At 43.6% G+C, this 19,242-nt stretch overlaps 1 protein-coding gene across 1 annotated transcript in view; it reads right to left on the bottom strand.

The window, feature by feature from the left end:
• khdrbs3 (KH domain containing, RNA binding, signal transduction associated 3) overlaps window positions 1-19,242 on the bottom strand; it is a 121,544-nt gene that overhangs the window by 15,041 nt on the left and 87,261 nt on the right. The window contains exons 6-7 of the mRNA XM_030120962.1: window positions 15,939-16,119; window positions 2,128-2,207 (exon numbers count right to left, since the gene is read on the bottom strand). Of these exons, the coding sequence (XP_029976822.1) occupies window positions 2,128-2,207; window positions 15,939-16,119 (261 nt within the window). The remainder of the gene's footprint in view (window positions 1-2,127; window positions 2,208-15,938; window positions 16,120-19,242) is intronic.

Here is a 19,242-nt window from a genome sequence, read left to right as displayed (position 1 = left end):
CCCGTTCCCTCCCTTCTCCCTTGTGCACCTTGCCTGATTGTGTTTTGAAGGAAGGCCTTCCCGTCTTAAAGGACGACTCGGAGGTCAGTCCGAACATTTCACACTTCACGGAACGCCTTCATTAACGGCCAGCGTTCCTTCCAGTTTCAAACCGCGCAGAAAATGGGCGCAAATGACTCCGAACGGCTCGCACCCCCATAATCCAGCTGTCCGCCTCGCGCTCTCCTAACTCGGGGCTAAACGCCCAGACCGCTGCGAGCTCGCCCGCCATCAGACGCCTGGGGGTGAAGACGTGCATTTCATACTTTGAGAGACATAAATACCAACTCATTGCATATTCCGAGAGCTCTTTAATTCAGCGCACCCAGTCAAGCTGTTTAAGGCGCTGTCATTTTCATGTTTTCACACTCTGAGGAGCCTGACAACATGATAACACACTTTTAATTCAAGACTTATTCAGTGCTTACACTGAAACTACTCTCCTGCCAGTGTATTAGTTACACTTAGCTAAAAATAATACAGTTTAACGCGAGAGACCTCAAATAGATCCCACTTGTATGAAAAGGTATAATGTTCAGATTTCCCTGCAGCTGTTAAAAAGAACAGAGCTCATCTTATTTTATCTTTCCAACAATGACATAAATATGCATGAAAAAGGTGTTTGTGTGTGTAAATGTGGCGTCAAAATAGTACAAAGTTTCAACAACTGTCAGGGCCAACCAGTGTTTTTAAATTTAGTAGTGTAGTATGTGTTTACATGGGTAGTCGAAGCGTTTCCAAAAAGTTCCACCTTGTGAGCTGTTTTCAGTGGCTCTGAGCACCGTTGTCATGTAAATGGACACTCTAAGCGCAGCAAAAGTTTTCCATTTTTATCATAATTGACATTCTTTGCCAATATATGATATCTACAGGAGAATGCATCATAATGAATGCTTCCATACTTGGTAAAGTCAGTTAGTCAAAGTCAGTTTATTCAGTGACCTAACCTCATTGGTTTTGTTGATCCTAAATATGAAACTCACTATTATGAAAACATTTTCAGAAACAACAGGCGGTTACAGCAACCTTGATTCTTAAAAGCAGTTGGAGTAGACTGAACGCTGATAGTTACTAAGGATCGACCGATATCGTTTTTTTAGGGCCAATGCCGATGCCGATTATTGGTACTTACGGAAACCGATAACCGATATGTCGAACCGATATTCATTGTTCAAAATGAACATTTTGGCATCAAAATTTAGTTGTAGGTGGGACATTGTTACACAACCAAGAGTAGTAACTTCAGGCAGAGAGAGAGAGACGGCTGTATACATGATCCAAAGAGCACGTTTTTTAATAAATTTATTTTATCGGCTATTGGTGGAAAAAAAGGCCAATGCCGATTATTACAAAAATGCCCAATATCGGCCGATATTATCGGCAAGGCCAATAATTGGTCGATCCTTAATAGTCACCATTCAAATTGATAATAAACACGTAATTCTTCATCAATATATACTGCCCTCTAGTGGTCATAGTTGCTCTGAGGGCAGCAACGCAGAAGAGAAAGGTTATATGCTTATTCCTACTGTTGGCTTTGACTCTTCTTTTTTAAAATCACATGACGATCTGAAAATGACCTACGATGCACAACTGAAACCTATCTCATTGTGACTAGATTTGCTAAATTATGGGTATTTTGATAACATTAATAGCATTAGTACTTGGTACAAACGAATTAAGTTCACACAAGGTTTATATTTTTCTTTTTTGAAAAGGAAAATATATGTAATTGGCTTCTGATCCTCCTGAAAAAAAGTGAAAACAGAAACCGGATGAGTCAATATAACCTGGGAAAAGGTGCACAGAAGACGGGAAAACATGACGGGAGGTAAAACGCTGAATAACCGACATATTGGAAGATCTTTTTTATATGTATATGAGACCCAAAAGCCACTGGTTGCCTCCATAACGTCCGCTGAAGCCTTATCGAGTCCATTTGTGTCTTTGGTGGTGGCGTTAAGTCAGGCAATGATTCCAAAGACAAGGATTCCATACACTAAACCGTGCAGCTGGAGGCCGTCCAGCCCTGACACAAACCCTTTAAATAAACAGCTGAAGGTGAGGTTACTTTGATTTAACACTTACTTTTGTCCTTGATTGCTGTAGTTGTCGTAGGATTCGTAGCCCTGGTCGTCGTAAGCCGTTCCGTAGCCGTCGTCGTATTCCTGCAGAGACAGAGTTGACCCAGTTAGACGAGGCGGCGAGCAAACGTTTTGACACCGATACCGCGACCCGTCTGACACCACACCTGTTGGAGAGAGCACTTCCTTTAACACCCGTCTGGCTCTCAGACGGAGGCCTCGGGATTAAGCGCTCATGTGGGTCACAGCGCGGCCCGCGCGCCGCTGGAAGCCCGCATAAAGCGAAGGCCCTGCCCTCGCCGCCGCGCGGACTGACTGACGGCGGGATGCGAAGGCTCTCGCCGCCGCCGCCGCGTTTCATCAGCACCTCAAAGGATGAGCCTGGAACATCTGTCTGCGCTCTCGCAATCTGCCCGCGCCACCCGCCCCGGCGCTCCACCCCGGCGCCCGCCAAGACCAACATCAAAGCCGTCCAGTGCCGCGCCCGCCCTAATTTAGGATAAATGGGACTTATGTTCCACAAAAGGCGCCGACCCCTGGCGACACGTCCCTCAGCCCCTCCGCACTTCTCGGCTAATTCCATCTGCCCCCTCTTTTTTTTTTTTTTTTTTTTTTTTTTGCCGGCTTGAAAACGAATGTCCGGAAGATTTAACACCAAAAGAAAGTGCTCATCACATCCATATTATCATTACGGCTCTAATTCCTGATTAAAAGCGTGCATTTGCCAAATGAAAGCGTTTCAAAATGACACTTTTATCTTTAATCCTCCAGAAAACGAGGCGCGTCTGACAGAACTGCGCTCCACTCTCCACAAAGACCCAGATGTGGGACGATTTCCTTGTTTCCGGGTGAAACATGGCATCTGGTGCAACTGTTGCTCCGGCGCCTGTTCTCCTGAACTGTGAGGGACGTGTGAAAGCTGCGCCGGAGCGCTCTGCTGCTCAGACCTCTCCTTGCTCGTCCCACCGGGTGGCTTTTAAAGACTCCTTTGTCATGTGGCTGTTTGTTGGTGTGGGAGGGACTGCCGGGGTCCTCCGTCAGTCCTCCTCTTGTTGTCGAGGGCGTGCTGAGAGGGAACTGGAGTCCCTCCCCGCATTTGTAATTCTGCAGTTTACAAAAGCTTTTGCAAAGTCAACAATTCCCCGCGCTAATGCGGTGAGCAACTTTAGTCAACAACTGTACTTTTGGACGATATTAAACCCCCCCGAACCCTCTTTACAAACAATAGGAGCTGCGGTTCTTCAAAAGAAATGCGATTTTGTCAAAAGGAAGGTAATTAAAAAGACTTTTCAACAGGCTGAGGAAACTGTAGGCTTTGATTTGGTCTGGAAATATGAAGCGGCGATATTTACGAGTGACAAATGGAGGGAAAGTGATTTGCGGGCAGGATTTCTGGAGGGAGCGGGCGAAAGAAGGCGATCGGGGGAAAAAAAGCTGACATGAATGTTTAACCTTGGAAATGTTTAGAGTTTAGTTTGTTTCTCTCAGAATAATGCTCTAGCAAACCCCTCAGTGAGTTCAGCAGGCGTGAAGTGCTGCAGGTTGACTGAACGCGCCTATAAACAACATCAACAAGTGGCGTGTTCAGATGACGGGTTGTGTGGAAGAGGAGTATCTCCTTCCACTTAAAGGGTCAACACACTATCCACAGAAAGTGAGCAGAGCCGCTGCTGCTCCGCTGCCTACACACTTCCCGTGACTCAGACCGTCGATGCCCAGAATAACCGGACGTGTCGACCTCGAGACTAAATAACGCGCAACTCAGCGGCTCTGGGGGTTTTCAGCAAAGCCAGTCGAGCTGGCGTCGTCTTCTTTATATCTGAGATCCGGCTGTGAGTCGGTGAACAAACGGGAATGATTGAGGAAAGGAATATTAATTTAGGACACACTTCTAATCACTGAAACTTGTTTAAGTTAAAAAGGACAGTTTGCTGAAGCGCTGAGCTGCTCTGTTTGAAGTGAACTCAGATTAAAAATGTCACGCCACATCCGAAATTAAAATATCGTCTCTGTTTTTGTAGGAAATATGTCTTGATTTTTTTTTTTTTTTTTTCATCTTCTTACTCTGCGGGAGCATCCCATTTCAGTCTGTTTAAAAGTCCAATCTATTATACAACACGCGTTGCAGGCAGGCTGAAGTAAACAAGTGTCGGCGTTTGAATATTGAATGATGGGAAATCTCGGGAGGAGGGCAACCAGTGGAATCCAGCAGCTGCTCTTTTGAAAGCAGCTTCAGTTTTTCTATACTGACCCCGCAGTTATTTACACATAAAAGAAGAACTTGTTGGCTTCTCATTTCAATACACGGCCATAAGTACAAGTTCTGAAATTACATCTTTTCAAAAACAAGTTTGGTGGGTTTATTTGATTTGAAATTAACACAAAATAACATGTAAAATTAGCCTCCAGACACACACGTCCTGCACATCAACATTAATCAATGGAAAATGAACTAAATTGCAAAATTACAGTGAAAAGTGAAAAGTTCTCTCTCCTCCAGTGAAGTTCAATCTTTTGGATGTAAAAAAGAACAGATGAGACATCTGATTGTTGACATCAGTTTTCTCAATTTAATTGCTAGTCATATGTTTCTCAGCTCAAATTGAGGAAACACATCTGGACACAGCTGCTTCTCATTAGTTTTCATAGAGCTATAAGTCTTTAGCGTCAGGTACAAATAATATCACGTCAAAAACATCAAATCACACGCACTCAATGCTGACATTTTCATTACTTATCGTCATAATTTGTTCATTTACAAGCTTAATTTTACTGCTGCGCTGTAGCTGGTTGCTATAAGTTAGTGCTCCTAGATTCAAATTCCAACAAAACCATCAGCCAGTGTTAGTTTCAGATGTTACCAATCCGAGTTCCAAAACTAGACTTATTATGACTCAACGCCATGGACTGCGTTGCTGTTATGCCGATGATACTTCTAAGTGAATTGTCCATGATTACGTTCACCAGTTATTTTTCAACTTTCCTCCAAACTAACGATGATGAAGGTATGACAGTCACAGAAGACACCAAAAACAACTTGCATGACTTGTGAGAATTGATAGTTGTAGAATTTGCTTAAATCATTGCACTGATGTGTTTTGTCCCTTTGCCTTTGAAAGAATCTCCTCTCACTGAAACCTGATGGATGTGTTCTGCGGATGTCGTTAAATACTCTGACACCATATTTAATCACGGTGACGACTCTGAGGCACGCTGCGGGACTGTCTATCAACCATTTTATGTTGAAAAACATCATTATTAAAGAAATAAATGAGAGTTTCTAATCTCTTACAATAACACACGTCTTATTTCGACACATTTTTATGCAGTAAATCAGAAATTATGTGTAATTTTGGTCAGTTTTACATTCTCCCCACATGATTCATCATGAACAAACAGCACATAATGATGCTAATCAGTTGATATTCTTGTTTTAAAAAGTGTATGCAACACTTGCGCAACAATGCAAAAATTCCCTGACAGGAAAATGCAAAAATGGTGTTTACACTTAACAGAACTGCATGGCTTAAAAAAAAATTCCAGACTATCAATGCTAATAAATTAAGCTTCCCAACACTATTGGTAAAGCTAATGCATGCTAATGTTAGTGCTTTTAATCTAAATTACAACATTAACATGAAAGAATACCGGAATTTGTATTACCAGTTGGAGAAGTTAGTCATTAAATGCTAAATAAATAAAAAAGGTTAGCCTAGCTTAATGCTTGCTGTTGAGACTAAATATCCATGATTTTTTTTCACCCACTGGAGGATCCTACCTCCGATGGTCATTATCTCCAACTAAATCAACACAGTCAATTAGCACCCAGACATACAGCCTCCCGTCAAGCCGCATTATTAAATGGAAAAGAAAAGCTCCACAAAGTAATTCACCCCGTCGAAGGTCTTCAAGTCTCGGCGGCAGAGTTACGTAATTGAATGTGAAAAGCGCGACATCAGACATCTGATGGCTTCTAAGACCGACTGCTGGACTGCTAATGACACAATGTCATGAAATCCCCGCTCTGGAAAGGGTGGGGCTAATTAAAAATAATGAGCTGCAGCGAACGACCCCGATATCACAAACCTGCTTTGTCTTTACGTTTCTTCAGACGAGTAACATGAAGAGCCAGCCGGCGGTCCTCTATCGCCTCCTCAAAACATCCACTTGGATGGACCTGTTTTTTTTTTACATGGCCCACACTGAATTCAATTTCCTCCGTGAATAAATGCAATGTTCTCTTCTGTACACGAGCATTATTACATTACTGCGTCGAGAACGCAGAGAGGGACGTTTGTGTATCCGAGTCAAACTTCCAATCCAATATTGCATAATGATGCTGAAAAGTCACAAAATGACGAGACTGGACACGAGAAATACATTTTACCCATTTCGTCTGAGACAAGAGTGAGGAATTCAATCATAAAAGTAAAAAAGAAAGACAATATTGTTGCTTGGTTTCCTTGTGTCAGATCTAGTGTATTGTAGTAGTACTTTCCTCTAGCATGGAAACTCGATTTATTTTAAAGGAATGTTTTTATGGTTCTTCTACAGTGGTGGGAATATGGAGGTGATTTAAATGATATTAACATTAAAACTAAAATCTAAATCTAAATCTTCTCCTAAACGCAGCCTCGTCTATCCTACAGCAGTCAGGAAAGAGGATTTGTTGCATGTATTTCTGTCTGCCTTTGGTAACCCGGAACGCTCACCTGAGGGCAGCGCCGCAGACGTTCTAATAGTTGGATGAGGAGCGTCGCAAAGGATTACCTCAGCTTTTTAGCAGAGTAAATGAATGCACAGATTCTGTCTGCCTGACGCTGAAAGCACTTTAACTGTTCCTCCTTGTGTTGGAGTGTGGAAAACACGCCTGCAGCGTCTCTGTGCAGATTGGAGGAGGAGGAGGAGAGCGCTAACCAGTTTAGCTCGTGTTGCTATAATTTACAGGTGTACTTTAAACGCCTTAGAAGACCGTCTGTGGAAACGGCAATTTGCAATTTGCTTGTAGCCTCGACTGTGGCGCACAGCAGAGGCGTCATGAAAAAAAGAAGAAAATAAAACAGAAAAATTGTGAAATAAGTGCAAGATTTTGACCCTGTTTATTCAACAGTATTTCAGGTGAAAAAAATCATTTTTTGAATTTTTGTTTCAGAAAGGTTTTGCATTTATAAAACAATGACGTCCACTCACACAGGAACAGCTGAAATACTATTTACTATGGCCACTGCACTGACCTTGACTGGGACGCCTTATCTTTGTGTTTTGGCCCTGGTTTATCATTTTTTTTTGTTATTCTAGCCATACCCAGGAGGAATTGCCATGGGACGACTGATGATAATTAAGCCTATTGAGTGAACTCTGGATCATTTACAGTCATGTTCCTGTTGATCAATGAGCACTATCCATGTCAGATAAACCGATCAATAGGATGAAATGAAGCGGTGTTTCAGCTGGTTAATGAAATGTATCAGTGTAAGACTTTTATCCACAGCACTTTAAGACTCTCTCTTATTCATCTGTTCACGCCAAAGCACCCATTTTCCGACGGTATTAGACTACGGAGCAAGTCGATGCATTAACTAGAAGCTATTGGGAGTTCGTTGCATTGAAACACAGATTTCAATCACTGACATCCAGCAGTTTTGTATGACTGTTGATGTAGAACGAGCGGAGTTAAGCACAGGTCAACAAAGATCGTGGAAAATGAAGGCTGTACTTACTCCCCCAAAACTCCTGAAGTCTGAATGAACACAGCTTTGCTCCCACCCAGACAACTTTCCCTCCCTGTTACTTTATCAATGTTTCCTGATTGTGCCAGAAATAGCGTTTGGCAGTCATGGAAACCTGTATCGAAAACTACACTTCTGCTTTAACTCTCACGTATAACAGTGAGGACTGGTTTACAGCTTGATTTTTACCTGAGCTATGAGAAAGAGAGCTCACAATCCAAAAGGAAATGTATGATTTACTTTCTATATGGACAAATAAATATGGTTTTATTCCCATTGTAAAACTCTTTTAAATTAATTTCAGTTCCAACCAATATGTATGATTTTTCTTGAAAATATGGCAAGGTCTGGAATGGGAGTGACAAACACACACACACACACACAGACCAACAACCCTTCGACATGAAACAATCTGCTTCCTGTGACACAGAACACAAAGCTCTCCAAGCATGGCGGATGCAGGCAGGGCTCAATAGGCGCAGGGCAGGCAGGCAGGCAGGCAGGCAGCCTCTCTAATTAGTTTTCTGCACCAGCCGTGTGCCATTACCGCTAACCCAGTCCCTCCTCTCGTCTCGCTGGCAACTCTATCTAGGTGCTGTCCGCTCGTATTGGACAACTGTGGCTAGTATTAAGGGCCACATTAAACTTTAACAATGGCATGTTATTGCCATTTATTAGAGCAGCTACTCTATAATTGAGTTACAAGCGAGCCGAGAGGAGAAACATGCCCGGTTTATAAATCACAGTGTCACGTTTTTAAAATCATCCTCTTTTTCTTTTTTTTTTTTTTTCTGCTCCGGTGTCTGCCACATGGAAAAGAGGGGGGGAAAAAAGAAAAGAAAACCGTTTTAAAACGGAGAGCAGACTGTGATGATGGGGTGAACAAAGCTATTATAGCATCAGATGTGTTTGTGTTGCTATACTACTTACTCAAAATATCTTGGAGAGCACAATGGCGCGACAACGCTGCAACAGTGCCGCGGTTTTTTTTTTTTTTTTTTGGTTTTTTTTTTCCAGCCCCAAACAGGATTAGTGTGACAGGGAGAGGTTGAAGGGGGAGAAGTGGAGAGAGAGTGGAGAGAGAGAGAGAGAGCAGCTCTTAAGTGAGTCTTTCATTTGTATGCCAGTGGATGGCTGAGAGGCGTGTTGTTAAAAGATAAGGACCGGCCTCTGAGGCCACTGAAGACTAACAGAGGGTCTGGCACTGCATGTTACAACAGCAGTATCACAGCCGCTCCACTGTGCTCTACAACGCCACTGTAACAGATAGGATGCCGCCGACACCCCGAGCGGCCTTCTCAGGCTCGGGATTTCAAGCCGGCGCTTTAATCCAAATGAGTTTGACGGCATGAAGTTCGACGGCGAGCCGCTTTCGGACCGCGAAAGGTGTCGCAAGTTCGCTGCTCCCCCCCCCCACACCCCCCCAGATGACTAAATCACGAGGCCATCTGTTCAAAGAAGAAGTCTCGCCAGCGTCTCCTTAACGATAAAAGCATAAAAAAAAAAAGACAACAGCACTCCAAGACACAGCTCGACGGAAAACAAATAATCCAGCGGCTGCAGCCCCTCGGTCATCCGTCTTGCTCGAGAAATTTCTCAAAGTAAGCTACGTGTCATTTGTCCGCTTCTTCCTGCCAGCACATTTCAGAGAGCTGAACAGGCTTTTCTGCTGCGAGGCTAGAAATACGACTCGCGCTATCAGATTGAGGGTGCCAAAAAGTTGGCCCCATGTATCAACTTGAGGTATTACCGCCCCGCGTTGCGCCTGATGGATGCCTCTTCGTCCGGGTGCTTCAACACCTCTTGCTTTTGATCTTGGCGAAGTCTTAACCAAGGCTGTTAACATCTGCCGAGCATTATCTGGGGAATCGGCGTCATTAATAAATCAGCTCTGCAGAGAAGCATGTGTGAACCGCAGAGTTCGCTGATCAGTGGTACCTCCGTCTGTACTCGACGGCACCGGCGTACCCTCGGAGTCATGCGGGGGCTGGAGCCTGTCCAGGCTCTGAAGTCTGTCAAAGCGCGCACACACGCACACACACGCACAAGCCATGTATTGATTCACACACTACTGCATCATTTAGAGTCATCGGCTAACCTTCTAATATTTAGAAAGAAAAAAAGTGACTGTGCTTAACCAATGGACGGACCTTCATGTTGGCCCCTTTTATGATTATAGGCCTGATTATATCTGAAAATAAATAAACAACAAGCAAAGTACTCAGAGAGCACAGACAATAACCTCATAACTCATTGTTTCAAGACACATCAAACTAAAGTAAAACGTCCTCTTGCTAGAGTCGCTGGTTCACTTCCACTTACTCAAATTTCAAAATCACAAACATCGTCAATGTCAATTCTTGGAAAGTGTTTTTTTTTTTTTTTTGTAACACACAAACAAGTTCGGGTTTGTAAACAAGATAATGGATGACTCATCTGATCCTGTTCCATTTGTCTTTGGTCTGACTGGGTGTGGGCTGTAAAGAGGTTCATTCATGTGGTTTTTATGAGTTGAATGCGAAAGTCTTGGAGGTATTTTGATGGATAGGAGCTTCAAATCTTCAAGGAGTGATGAGAAGTAATTTTTCAGCTAAAGATACTGTATTAATAAGTTTATGACTTGGAGAAAAGTCCTCACCAGTAAAGCATGCCATGTTACACCAACTAGCTTTCCAAAATGAAAAATAATGAAATTCTCCCAGTTTTGTGTCCACTTTAGGTTCTCTTTTGTGACGGGGAAGTCAGCAGAGCTTAGTTGAATTGTTCTGATGTGGCATTAAAGACACGAAGAAGTTTTTGAACAATCTCTCATCTCTTGCTTTCAGCGTGCTAATAATTGTTTGCAATAAACACAAAGTAAAAATTTAATTTGGTGACATTATTTTTAGTTACAAATCTACGTCTACATGTCTTCTTGGTCGCACAGTGATATTTCACATTGGGGCGACTGTGGCTCAGTTGGTAGAATGGATTTGGTTCAGTTCCCATCTCCACATGTCAGAGTGTCCCTGGGTAAAACACTGAACACCAAACGTTTCTTTGAATAAACGTGGCTCTCCAGCCCCTCTTTAGTGGCTCCCTGCAGCTTTTACACAATTAGTTTTAAAACATTTACCATTTACTTCAGTTCAGCTCAGTTTGTCAGTGAAAATATGAGTCGCCTGCCTGTTGCCTTTCACTGCTGGTTATAAACATTGATTATCTAACTACCAATGATAAATCCAAGTTGATTAAAACAATTAAAACATCTGAAATAATCCAAACAGCAGTCTGAAAGTGGGTAAAAATGGCTATTGCGGTCATAAAAGTTGTCCTTATGTCCTAACTCATCACACGTGATTATTGGTCCAGTGGGAGCTCGGGAACATTGAGAGGATTTCCTGTCCTATGTCTTCTTTATCTCCTAAATATTTCACTGATTGGATCTGTTCCTATTAAAGAGCTCAGACTCCAGCTAATTCAGTTAGTTAAATCAGGGAATTCCCTCATGCTGCCGTTCATCTGGGCGCAGAAAACCTTTGGAGAAAGTCTCATAGAGACGTATCAGATTCAGACGTATTCCGCTCAAGATACCGGCGTGGAGACAAAGACGAGAGGGGGGGGGAAAAAAAAAAAAAGAAATCATTTGTTCCACTAAAACAAATTACAGCTGTATTTATGAAAAATAATCATCGCAGCCTATTGAAATGTATAATTTGCAGTGGAAATTAAGTCGGAGCCTCATTTGTAAGAGATAAAATAATTCAATTTGCTCGACAATTACAGCAAATAGCATGTTTTGTCTCGGGCGAGTAGGTTTCAATGTTATCTTCATAACGGGTTTGGACCGACACCCCCCGGTTGGATGCAGCCTCTCCATCTGAGCATCTGAATTATTTTTTTCTCAACTCCAATTCCGAGCGAACGCGGCGACATGGAGAGTGAATGAGATAACGCCATTCAGGGAGGAACGCTCAACAGGCCTGGACAGGCAGGGAGGCGTCTACAAAGAGCGCATGTACGTATATATAGAAGCTTTAAAATAAACAATGCCAGCCCTCGCCTTTATTCCCGGAGGAGTTAAGCTTCTTTGAGACAGTAAACAAATGCGGCTTTGCGTCTGTACTGCTCCCGATTTAGCGTGGAACTGAGGTTGCGCGGTCTTGATTAACCTCCCTGGATCTCCTTCCATGTCAGCAATGCAGACGGCTTCTCTTCCAAAATGAGAATTACAACATGTTGGATTCTTCTGCAATGGGATTAGCGACAGGTAAGGCTCAATGAGACTAATGAATTACATAAAATGAGATTTGGCTGCAGACAATGGGACGCTATTGAAGGTGGATGTAGAGGCCGAGACTCCAAAAATGTAATAACAAATCGTAATTTGATGCTTTCCAGAAGGGGGATTATCCCACCAAAAGAATCTTTGGCAAATACGAGGGGGGACCCAAAAGTTTCCGGACTGATTCTATTAATAAAAAAATACAATGAATTTCCGACTTTGGCCGCTAGATGTCGCTACAGGATAGCCTCATGCATAACTGTGCCAGGTTTGGTCTTCCCCCGTGATGCGGTCAGCTGACAATCACTGTTTATGTTGACAGAGTGACACCCCGCTCTTCGATTTTTCAAGATGGCGGATATCCACGGATATGCCCTCTGTCAAAACATTTTGTTTTTTATTGGGAAAACAGCGGCAGAAGCACTCACCATGTTGCAGACATTCTTTAAGAAGGATTCTTAGGGTGTCTGAGTGGTTTGGGCCCTTTAAGAGCGATCAGATTACATCACGAAGACCAGGCACGCAGAGGACAACAATCCACTTCCAGAACAGAGGAAAACCTCACAAAAACTGAAGAAGACGTCCTGGTAGATCCACGCAGGACTTTTGATGACATTGCAGATCTGATGGGAGTATTGTAGAGATCCAGACAGATGATCCTCAGGCGGTTATTAGAAGCAGGGAGACGAAGGCACCCGGAAATGGCCGCATCATAACAGACAGCAGACCACAGGACGCCCCGTTACGCACAGAAATAGCACCAAATGTTGTGCGTAAAGCATATTTTTGGACTAAAACCGCGACCAGCCAGCCTCCCCACCGCCGTATTCCCCTGATCTGGCCCCAGACGACTGCTTTTTGTTGTCAAAGATGAAACTGGAGCGGCAGCGGAGAGGTAAGACAGGCATACAGGCGGGGGAGGGAAAATCGAAGTTCTATCTTTCCGGCACAGTTACGCACGGTCATGGCGACTCTTCTGAACAGTGAAAATCTCGGGTGCAGCGTTGTATTCAAGCCAAAGGAGAGTATTTTGAAGGTGACAGTTTCAAATAATTGCGAAGATTAAAAAATAAAAAGTTATAACTACAGTCCGGGAACTTTTGGGTCCACCCTCGTACATCGAAACTTCACCGATTAATTTCCAAACAAGCCAGAGGAAGCAGTTGACGCCTCGAGGTGAACAAGTGCTTTGGCCTGCAGCGACGCCGCACAGCTACAAGTGAGGAGCAGGATGGGAGCGCGCACACAGGTGAGTGGTGAGCATCAACAATGCAAGGAAGAAGCATCTCATTGTGGTTTCATCGATGAACACGGGAGGCGATTTGTCGGAGAACACTGGTCTGTGGACGGCGATGCGCCCGGACAATACAAAGCGACTCATTCAGCGACAAATTTACTGCAATGTGGTCCGATTTATCATGGAGCAGATGTTCTGGGGGGGGGGGGTCCCCCCTCTCCCCCCCAAACCAAGCAGACACACAGGTGCAGGTGTTGGTGAAGAGGGGGGTGTTGGTGGTGGCGGTGCAGTTTACAACTGTGACAATGATGGGAAACAGCTGGTCCAGGAGTCATTCTCCACGACCTCCACGCATTTGAATCGCAACCCCTGAATAAACCTGTCAGATGTGGTTAGCTATGGGCTGCCGGGGCAATTTTCCAACACGGGGCCACCTCCTCCCTCCCGCTATCTCGCTAAATATGCCACGCCGGTGCCGGGGGGTCTCCGGGGAACTCGGCTTGACAGTGCGGCAGGAGACTCTCCCCCCGACTCTGAGCCCGGCGGATTCCTCTCTGGCAGCTGTTGATGCTGCAGCCACGCTCCGGCAAGACACTGCAGGTAGAGCTGTGTGACCCGATCACTATAACGGCTCCAATAACAGATTTACAGAAAAGGAAACTTGAATGTGGTTCGCTGCCATGCTTATGCAGACAGATTTCAACCCTGAAACATTCATTACGAGAGTGAGCAGTTCATTAAAATTACCAAAAAAAAAAAAAACATCTTCTCGACTGGTTTATAACACTAATACCACAGAAGTTGGGACTGTGTTTTAAAATTAATGAGGACACCATGCAAGCATGTATGAAGAGGTTTAAACCCCATAATAAAACATTGATGAATATCTGAGCAATCCTGTTCCAAATCCAACTCCATTTCTCGGAGTTCTCTCACTTCAGCGCACAATCAGAATGCCTTCATTACAGCATCACAAATTGGACTGGTGACCTATATAGTGAACACTCTGTCTTTTAGTCTGGATCCAACTACGCAACGTCTGGTGAAGCAGAGACAGAAGATGCATGGATTAAAGCAGATTCAGATCAGGGGCGTGTTTGGCAGACCTGATGAATCTGGGAACCAATTAGATTTGATAGCAGCTGAATGTTTCCCATGACTTTTTGATGAAACGCAGAAGTGGCTTGGTCTCCTTTAGCACGCTTTTTTTTTTTTGTTTTTGTTTTTATCTTATAAAATAACTACTGTTGTCCTGGTGCCACAGGTCTGGACTGCGTCGAGGCCTGTCTCACATCTGGACTCATTTATTATGGAGTCATGACATTTAATGTACAAAATCTGGTTTTATGTCATTTAGCTAAAAATAAATACGAGGCTTTCCAGGAAAAGCCATCATGTGCACAGCAACAAATGTTGGCCCCGAGAGCTCAAAGCCCCCATATCACATATAGAACCACCACACTTCAGATTTTGATTCACTCGTACTTCTACTTCTGATCCATCTTAAATGACAAGAAGGACCGCAGCTTGTTGATTTGTTTACTCATAGATAATTCTTCATCGAATTAATGAGCAAAATTACAGATGAATGCATCTGTTGTGGGGAAAAACTAGTGAATGAACGTTTGAAATTGTGCAAGCTGAAACGGCACCAGACCACCAAGCACCTGGAGACAGTGGGTAAACCCATTCATCGGTATAGAAGATGATCATCTACAACTAACAGGGATTTCTGAGGCGGTATAAATGATACGTGTGAGGTCCTCCACCATATCCTGCATCCTCGACTCAATATCGAAACTTTCAAATGTGCTGAGCTTTTCCCACCAACAGTTTCGATACAGATTGACGGAGGGTTGTTTACAACTTGACACTGAAGCAGCAGCGATCTCCTTAGAAAGCATAAATTGACCTGAATCAACAGATATGCATGTTGCGTGTGTTTGCAGCCTCCTGACGGAGCGGGAGTTTGATGTTTGTTTGACATAAATTGCAACAATAAGGCACTGAGAGTTTGAACTATCTCCTCGCTGCAGAAGCGGCGGCGGCGGCGGCGGCGGCGGTGCTGGTGAGCAGCCGCCATCAGCAGCCTAACTAACCTCCCGTTGTTCTCAGTGAGAACACCAGCATGCTCGCACGCTGTTTAGTATTCTTTACCTCACGCCTCTCCCTCCGACTCATCCCCTTTCCACGCCTCGCAGTTTGAAAACCTCTGATCCACAGTAACCAGGACACTCCCAATGGAAAACAAAACAGCTGTTGATATTTTCAAATCCTATTTTTATATAAAATTGCATTCTCCTCCATCGTACTGGGGTGGAAAACTCCCTGGATAGACATCACAACAACCGGCTGAATAGAAAAAGAGCTTTATAAAGTGTGTGCATTACCAAACAAGCCAGCAGGTAAAAGTTTATTTGATTGATGGTAAACGCTGAAGAAAATCTGAACAAAAATTTGGCAGAGTTCAGTTTTGACCTCAGGAATCCAGCTGCTAAACTAAAGATTATATGAACACATTCTATTAAACAGCTGTTGATAACCAACGACAGATTTAAATAGGCGTTAATCTCAGAAGTACTCACGTATTCGCCGTATGTGTCCTGGACTATGGGCGGAGCCGGCCTGTACCCGGGGGCCGGGGGGGCGCCTCTGGCTCTCTGGACCGCCCTGCCTCTGGAGGAGGGGGCGCGGCTGGGCAGGGCTCCTCTGGGCGCCGCCCCTCGGGGCACCGCCGCGTGCAGGGGGGGAACGCCTCCGCGACTCCTGCCACAAGACACAAACATCCACCCCGGTTCAGTTGAAACGCTCGATACGTGTTTCATGTTATTAGTGTCCTCAGGGAAGCTGTGATAAATTCTTTGGAATACTGGAGGCAGAAGTGAACAAATATGTGCATTTCGCTGTGACGATCCAGATAAAATATGCTCTGATGGTTTCAAGAAAAAAAATCTTCAACAAGCAACAAAAAATATGAAGACAGCAACCATGTGAGGGTGTTGTTATAACTAACCGTCAAATCTAACTGATATCTAAACCAACAAAAGGAGCAGGTATCAATAAAAGAAGAAAGTGATTATTAGTGTTTTGTTTGAACTGATAGAAAACTACATGCTGAAGTTCTCAACATTTTGTCTGTAGAAGCCAATACAAGCAGAAATGACTCATTCCTACTAGAGCCAGAACAGACTAGACACTGAAGTGCTGAGTATTTTCTTGGACTGTATTTATACAGAAAGAAACAATGAAAATGATGTAGTTAGCATATTGTAGCACAGTTTCACTGAACGCTATGGTGAAAAGTCTAATAGGATAGGAACACGGGCCTGGATGCTGGACTGACAAGTCAATAAATATCTTTTTTATATTGAGGGACTGAGGACAGAGTCTAAAGTGGACAAACTGTGACCAATCTCTAAACTTATAACTGACTCGTCAATAGACGTTTTAGTCAATCATGTTAGTTGGAGCAGGTACTAATCCAGAGGATGTTGCTTCTTTATCAAATGATGAACAATTATGAGCCATTCTTTCATCTACTGTGTCCTGAGTCCAAGACAGGGACCAGCAAACAAGTTGACAGACGTCACTTCTTCCTCTCTTGTTGAAATTGTGCACAGAAGTGACCATTTCATCCACACACTAGACTGAAAAGACCATTGATTCGTGTTTTTAATTCTCTTCAGACGAACAGGCTCATTAATAAAGTCAACAGTCTCTTTCTCCATTATGGAGATGAGGACAGACGAGGTTCTTTTGCTTTTTCTAGATCTTCAGTCTAATAAAATAAGCAACAGGTCACAACGCTGGTGAAACCACTAATTCATCTTTTGCTCCATGAAGAACAGAGAAACGACAATACGTGACAAGAACACAGGACCCCTCAGAAGGTTTGATCCCCCATGTCCCCCTGTCCACATGTCCAACTGTCCTTGAGCAAGACACTGAACCCGAACCTATAGATTAAGAAGAAGAGACAGCTGAAGCTCCTGGCAGCTACTAACTATGGCGTTAACCCACAAAACCCTGACCGATGGAACCACAGCCAAACTTTCCAAAGCACCGGCGAGTAACCCTCATACTGCACCTTTAACAGGAACTGCTACCAGCATTCAGGTAATCACGGACACGAGACGTCCGCTTCTGTCCATGCCTCCCAGACCCGCTGCTATAATTCATTACCGTTTCAGACAAGCTGTCTCACCTACTTCCACCCCAGTTAGTGATTTTCCACATTGACCAAAATGACTTGACTACAGCCGTGGCGAGGAGTCTGTTGCATTCATGCAGGCAGGTGAGGCGTGTAGGTGGAGAGAAAGGAATGATGGCGAGGGTGGAGGGCAAGTTGGGAAAAAAGTGAGTCACGTCCATTAATCAAAACGCCTGCATGTGTTTCGGCTGAATTGCTTTCCTGTCTATTATGAAGAACGGAGATGGGGAAAAAATAAACACGTCTTTCAGCCCGTTTGGTGGTGCATGTTTTTTTTTTTTGGTTTTTTTAAAGGTTCATCTGTGGAATAAAGCAATGCATGCAGGCTCTCAGGAGCTGGCAAGAAGGGGGAAAAAAAAACAGACTTTTGCCATTAATGTTTTAGATGTTGTAGCTTCTGAAATTTTGAAACGGCGACATGTGACTTCTCGCCTTTAATATTTCAGGGAACAAGCGTGTTCTGCTGAAGCTCGGAGGTGAAACAGTGAGGGATACAGCGGCGTGGTGTCATCTGGATGAATCCGGCAGAGGAGTCGGAGCGCGACCCTCGCTGTAATCAAGACGGAAGAAAACTCCAGCGAACCCGGCTGGAAATCAAAGATGGGCTGACCTTCGGATTTTTTGGTAAAAACGTTGCGTGCGTTTCTTCACACCAACCCAGCTTTCTTTAAAGAGCAGCTAAACTGAATGAGAAGCGGAAAAACCCACCAAGGCTGCTCTCCGGGTCATTTTCTTTCTCTGCAGCTTTCTATATTCCAATCACAGATTTTGGGGCAGTAAGAGAGTGAAAACAGATAGGAAGAACCCTTAATTTTTTTGTCTAATAGACCAATGACATACTTAATATGATTTGAAGTAATTCTGTAAGAACAGAGTTTTTTTCCCACTAGAAGTTCAACAAGGGTTAACAAAATTCACATCCAGCGGCATCAATCAAAATCCATCAAAACGTGTGCGGGCAAACTGTGAAAAAACAAATGCATGTGACGTTCTGTGCAGCCGCCCGTGGGACTTCTGTCTTATCATACTCAAATTAGGCATGCTAAATGCTAATTACGGTGTAATTTAAAACACAGCCAGTTGTTTTGTGACTCAGAGCAAGACAAACTCCCCATTTCTGTGACCTTGTTTATCTGGAAATCTGAACAAAAGAAGCGCGTTTTCTTCTATAAACACAAAGAACAAACAGCTAATTCTTCTCTTTGTGTCTTTTACAGCAACGCAGCGTTACCGTCTTCTAACGGAGCCTGGCTCGTTTCTTTTCTTCTGGAGATTGTGGTCCTGTGAGGTCTCGGAGGAGCTGAATTCAGTGTAGATTCACAGGGTTTGATGCAAATGACTCTTTGCTTTGCTAATGTTTATGGACAACATATTGCGACACCGTGCTCTATCACATATCATTTACTATTGGTCTTATTTTAAAATGTTTTGCTCACAAATGCAACGTATTTCATCATGCAGGAGTGTGATAAATCCAGTTAAGGTTCAAAACCAATATTTATTCTATAAAAATAAGAGTGGACTTCAATGCTGTAATTATAATGAATTATGTTCAGAAATAAAAACACGTAGTTGGCATCACCTCAACGTTAAACCCAGAGACGTGAGCACGAAGGCCCAGCTGATGTTATAATTATTGCTATTGTTATATTTAATCACATAACTGCAGGTATTAAAAC

This window comes from Salarias fasciatus, chromosome 22 (genome assembly GCF_902148845.1).
Source record: "Salarias fasciatus chromosome 22, fSalaFa1.1, whole genome shotgun sequence".
NCBI classification, from domain to species: Eukaryota; Metazoa; Chordata; class Actinopteri; order Blenniiformes; family Blenniidae; genus Salarias; species Salarias fasciatus.
The sequence above is the reverse complement of the archived record's forward strand: the minus strand, read 5'-3'. Positions and strand labels throughout refer to the sequence as shown.